Genomic DNA, 6,000 nt, shown 5'->3' on the forward strand with positions numbered 1-6,000 from the left:
GTGACTAATACTTTCGATTCTCAATCTGTAAAAATGGAGATAAAATAATTCTGGATATATGGCAATTATCATAAAGTATTTTACATACCTATAGGGTTCTACAAACATTAGTTTCTGCAAATAAAAACAGATGTGTTCTCACTCTTTTCTATGCTTAATATTAAAAAGCAGATCACTTTACTCTATGTAGCTTTTTTTTTTAGTGTAGAATTCAACCTTTCTCCTCACCCCCTCAAATTACTGCTACCACCAAAATTGAAAAAATGTGATAATAGGTTTTGCTAGTTTTGTTAGAATACATACTCCGTAATATTTGGGTTTCCTCCCTGACTGAGCTATAAAATGACAGAGAAATCTATATACAACAGATAATGTTTGTGAAGAATATCTGAAGGTTCTGCAGAGATTGTTAGAGGGCTTCTTCATAGACGCTCCACACACACTGATGGCCTTGGAGTCCTCAATGGGTAATTCCTTTACACAGTCACATATGAGCAGTTTATTCAACTTTCAGTGGAATCTCTACATAGCTGGATCTCTAACGAAGCCATAAACTGTAATGTTTATAATCATAAAAATACCGCATCTAAGAAACATTTAAAATAATTTTGCTATTCTACTGTTCTTGATGAGCCAGAGACTTAAAAGCTAATGGGATTTTTTTTTTAAATTTTGCATCTCTTAATCATCTCAAAAGCATGTAATCACCAGGTGTGGTGGCACATGCCTGTAATCCTACCACTCTTGGAGGCTGAGGTGGGATGACTGAGCTCAGGAGGTCCAGACTAGGCTGAGCAAGAACAAGACCCTGTGTCTATTAAAAATAGAAAAATTAGCCAGGCATGGTGGTGGGTGCCTATAGTCCCAGCTACTTGGGAGGCAGTGGCAGGAGGATCACTTCAGCCCAGGAGTTTGAGGTTGCAGTGAGCCACAATGACACCACTGCACTCTACCCAGGGTGACAGAGTGAGACTCTGTCTTAAAAAGAAAAAAAAAAAGCCTGTGACCAAGAGGTTACATTTACCTTTGTACTCCTGTATCTCCTCTCCTCCACCTTAGGATTTATAAAGCACTGACATATGAGTCATCATTCACTTGCAGCAAGGTATAATACACCTGCCCACTCAGTGGCAAGACCTACACGTGTCCTTTGTCCAGAAGTCCGTATAAATTCATGCCGAGAGCTGCATATTTTCAGAAGTCTAACACAGCCCCACTATTGCAAATTGGTTCATTTCCCCTCTTCTTTACTGTGCTTCAGAGCAGTTGGGGTAAGATGTTATTCTATTCATCACCCACACATACCAGGCCACTCCTTAGCTCCCACTGTAATTCTTTCCCTCTAGTTTAATACTGAGAAAGAGTAAGTACCATTCTTCTCACCCTGTACCATTTTGCAAAACAATTATCATTTGACACCAGAAGGCAAAGCAAGGTTTTGGAAACCTATCAATTTCTTCCCCCTATGGCTCCACCCCTAACTCTGTGATAAAATACCTCCACCACCAGGCAGCCCATAACCTCATAAATACTCTAGTGTTTGTGGGAAAAGGACCTCAAATGACACTTGTTGATAACATTTTGCTTCTGTCCAAAAAGACAACTCTTTTAGTACTTTGCTTACAACAGCTATGATAATCAAGTTAGCAATGTTTTAAGGATGAGTTTGAATTATTAGACCCATAAACCATCTGTATAGTTGTTTCTTATGTCTAGCCTCCGTTTTGTGATCTCAGGAGATCCTTACACTAAAATCCGACCTCGTTACATCAGCCTTTTATTAAATCAGGCAAATGGGAGGCAGTACTGTGTTATGCTTTAGGTCATTTAATTACAACAAACCCACTAGTTATCCCTATATGATTCTCTCTCTCTCTCTCTCTCTCTCTCTCTCTCTCTCTCTCTCTCTCTCTCTCGTTCAGAACAGTCCCAGCTTTCTGACAATCTTTGAGGCAGCTCTAAGAATATAAGCCTTCAAATAGCAAAAGGTTCAGGTGAACATACAGCACTTGACTCATCTAAAACGTGCAATGTGGTAAATTCATGTCTCAAAACTTTCCCACAGATGATAGGAAATGCTCAAAATTACTAGTTACTTATGAAAGAAGGGAAGGTGGGCAGGAACGAGGTGGAGCAGGAGAGAAAGAGAAGCCCTTGGGGTACCCTTGTGAGGGACCTGGCAGGGCTGAGTGGCAACAAAAAGACACAATATTTCATCAAAACAAACTGGTGGGCTTCCTAGGCAAAGGTCTCTAGAGAGTATGTCATACCGCGAGCACCTATCAGCAATACAATTCAAAGTAAAAAGAAGTTTACAATGTGTGCTACATATTAAGGAGCTAATAGAGCTGCAACTGTTCAAAAGTTCTGAGCACAGAGAGACAAATCCAAGCAGGTATTCATCAGATGAAGGAGTGAAACAAATCTCGTATTTGTAACTGCCTTCTGAAAAGCTGTTTGGCTTTTAAAATTAGCAGTGCATCAAAACAGGTGCATACTGTATATAAATATCCTTTTAAGTCTCTGGACTTGCAGGAAAAAAGACGGTAGCACAATACCAGGGGTGTTGCTCATCCCATGCGCTGGTGACTTAGGACACCTGCCCATCTAGATGGCATGCTGCTGGGACCCCCATCCCCAAATCTTCCCCGGGCCTTAGAATGCAACTGCATCCTGCTGGAGGCCCTGAGAAAACGGTCCTCACAGGCAAAGTGCAGGGTACCAATGCTCCGCCGCTGGAGAGCCTGCAGTGCACGATTTGCAATGACGCCACATGGAGAAAACATGAAAAAGAAACAAGGACGAGAAGGCAACACGAAACAAAATTGTGCTTCCCTTCTGTAGTGGTCCATGAAAAAAAGAAAAAAAGAAAAGAAATGCCAAACTAGAAATGGCCAAAGGTCAGCTTATCAGGACACAGTTGGGACACCCCCAATCTTTACCTGGGCTACAAAACAAATGTTAAAAATTAGAAGTACCTGGGAAATCAACTTGGACACGTTATAATACAAAACCTCCCCACAGCACCATCTCCACCAACCATGGATAAATACGAACACCGCACTTAACCTACTAGAAACTACATTTTAGTTACGGAGCTGAGGTTTACATAATCGCAAATTATATAATACTCCTGTGCACTAAAAACCCTTCTATAGGTGCAGCTTTACACCATCCGGTCTTTTTAACATTTTCCAGAGAGGGCTGGAAAAGTCTGCTGAATAATTGGGGGGAGGGAGGGAATGGGGTGCTAGAAAAGTCATCCTTGACAAGCTGCAATTCCAAATGTTCCAGGATAAAAAGAGACTTGGAGCAGGTGACTCCCACTGCCCCCATTCCCTGGCTCCCGAGCGTCTAAGGCCGAGGGGGAGCGATCGGGGAGCGCAGGGTGCTGGGCGCGGGGTGCGGGGCGCCGGGCGGAGGGTGCGGGGCGCGGGGCGCAGGGCGGCGCTGCACCGGCGGGGCGGGGGGCGCGGCCGGGACTTACCTGCTCCCCGAAGTCGATGGCTATGTTGGTGATGCCCAGGGGCACCAGGAACCGGATCAGGGGCCAGTAGTGCGTGAGCGCCGGGAATTTCACCATAGTCCCCGCCGTGGGCTGACCCCACACACATCTGCCGCCGCGAGGGGACTCTGCGAGGAGGCGAGGGGCGAGCGGGGCGAGCGGGGGCGCGGGCCGGCAGAGGCCGCGTCCGGCGGGGCCTCGGGGCGGCGGCGGCGGCTCCTCCTCGCGGCTGCGGCGCCTTCTCCGAGCGCGGCTGCTCTAGCAGGGGATCCGCAAGCTCAAGTCCATCCCTGCTGCCCTCCCACACAACAAAGATCTGCCGGGAAAAAAAAGAGGAGGGACGGCGGCGGCGGCGGCAGAAGGTTCTGCTGACAGCGGCTCCATTATAAGCGCTCTGGGGCCCGGAAATAAATAAATAACCGCGCGCACGAGGCGCCGCCGCCGCCGCCGCCGCCGCCCGGAGGAAATCGGGGCGGGCGGGGAGGCGCGGACGCCGCGGGCCGCCCGGGGGCGGGGAGGGGCCGGGCCGGGCTCCCTCCCTGCGCCGCCCGCCTGGCGCGGCCGCGGGGGCGCTGCGCACGCACAGGCCGCGGGCCCGCAGCGTCCGGGGCGCGGGCGGGACTCGCCGCGGTGCCTCCGCCGGGGCAGGGGCGGTGGCGCCGGCCTGCGGGGGAAGCGGGACCAAGGGCGCGGCAGGAGGGCGGCGGGGAGCCTGCGGAGGAGGGAGGCGACGGCCGGAGGGGAGCGGGGGCGCCGGGCCATCCCGAGGCCGCGGGGCCGCCCTAGCTTGGCGGCCGGGCCCTGTCGCCCGAGCCCCGCGGGGCCGGGGGCTGGGGTTCCCGCGCTGCCCCGGGAGGGCCCGGGCGTCCGGAAGACTCGGAGCCGGGGCCGGCGGCGGGAGCGCGGATGCGCGGGGAGGGACGTGGGCGCGCGGGGCTGGGAAGGGCCCCCTGCCCCACTGCGGGGGGACGTGCCGAGGAGGCAGCTCCCCGCCGGTGTCGCGGGCCTGCTGCGGGGGAACTAGGGACCCGGGAGAGATGGAGGTGCCGCCCTGGCCGAGCGAAAGAAACCGGGAGAAGGTCGCCAAGGAGGGAGCATCTCCCTTAGGGTTTCCAGGGGAGACGGTGGCCCGCGTCCCTGGGGGGAAACGCGCTGGGGGCCGCAGGGACCGGTCCCTACGGGCTCCCGGGCTGGGGCCGGCCGCCTTCTGGGGCGCTGAGCCCTGACTGTAGCAGACAATTTGCTAACAGTAAACTGGGGTTCTCTTCCCTGTAAAAAACACTGTGGGGGCGGGGGTAGGGGGGACAACTCCTAAAGCCTCTCTCTTTTAAATAAAGGAAAAGAAAAAAATGTATTCTGTTTTGTAACACTGGGCCCAGTGATTTCATAGTAATTAGCTGTGCCTGGAGTTTTACCTAAAGCTCAACAATGTGTCACCAAACCCAGCATCCATCCCGCACCCTGGCACGCTACGACAGGAGGGTTGAAGGCCCGGTGAATGGAAAGGGCCATTGCTGGGGTGGCTTCAGGGGCGCGCGACCTGTGCAGTCGCAGACGGCTCCGCACTTACAAGGACCTGTGCTTGGTTGGAGGCTCTGCTGTTCTCTTGAAATTGTTAATTTTTGAACAACGGGCCCTGCATCTTCACTCTGTACCGAGCCTGTCAAATTGTGTAGTCTGTCCTGCTCTAATTATTTTGTATCCCCCCATAGACATCTTTTTAAGTTTAATAAGCAAATGAATTAAAATAACTCATTATTAAAATAAATAAGGTATTTTATGACTAGGACCAAACCTATTAAGTCACATTTTAGCTTTATAAAGGTTAAGTAAATAGTGATCTTGAGATCTCAATGTCCTGGGTTCGGGTATTTCACAACTATTTAGAAAGTATTAAAAATTTCCATATTTTATGCCCTTTTAAAATACCTTTTTGAAATTCCAAACAGTCTGAACAACACCTTGAGAAATGGGAAACTAAGTTACCTTGTAGCTCTGGATGTAACTTCAAATTATATCCCCTATAATTAAAATGAAACTTTGGTAATTATTTATTGTGTTAAATGTGTCAACTAGTAATACTGTAGTTAAAAGATTTCCCAAAAAAACAGGAAGTTCATGTGCACAGGACCCTCCTCAGGAGCAAGTTCCTGAAAGGTGTGTTTTAATATAATTGAATCTTACTTTAAATATACAAAGGGAGTTTGTTATTCAAAGGACTTCTCTGGGAAAGAGTTCTTTTCTAAAGCAAATATCACCTCAAGGTTTACCATTCTCTTATTGTAGGTTTTCATAGGCTCCTTTTACTTAAGGCAATGCAATTACACTGACCTTTGTCTAGAATGTGGGATTGATGAGGTCCTAGATCGATCTTCTTCTAGTCCAGTTTGCTTTCACTGGTCTCTGGGCAAGGACCTCCACGTCCCTGCTGCTGGCTGATGCAAAAGCACACCTTTGGTCTTAAGGGGGGATGGTGAGAAAATTCTACTGAATCA

The 6,000-nt window shown here is 49.5% G+C and overlaps 1 protein-coding gene across 2 annotated transcripts in view; it reads right to left on the reverse strand.

The window, feature by feature from the left end:
• Positions 1–3,906, reverse strand: part of ANKH (ANKH inorganic pyrophosphate transport regulator) — a 133,202-nt gene extending 129,296 nt beyond the window's left edge. For both annotated transcript variants that reach the window (XM_045566389.1, XM_045566388.1), the window contains exon 1: positions 3,488–3,906. In XM_045566389.1, the coding sequence (XP_045422345.1) occupies positions 3,488–3,583 (96 nt within the window). In that variant the 5' untranslated portion in view covers positions 3,584–3,906. The remainder of the gene's footprint in view (positions 1–3,487) is intronic.
• Positions 3,907–6,000: the final 2,094 nt, after the last annotated feature.

The sequence above is a fragment of the Lemur catta genome, chromosome 12 (assembly GCF_020740605.2).
Source record: "Lemur catta isolate mLemCat1 chromosome 12, mLemCat1.pri, whole genome shotgun sequence".
Lineage (NCBI taxonomy): Eukaryota > Metazoa > Chordata > Mammalia > Primates > Lemuridae > Lemur > Lemur catta.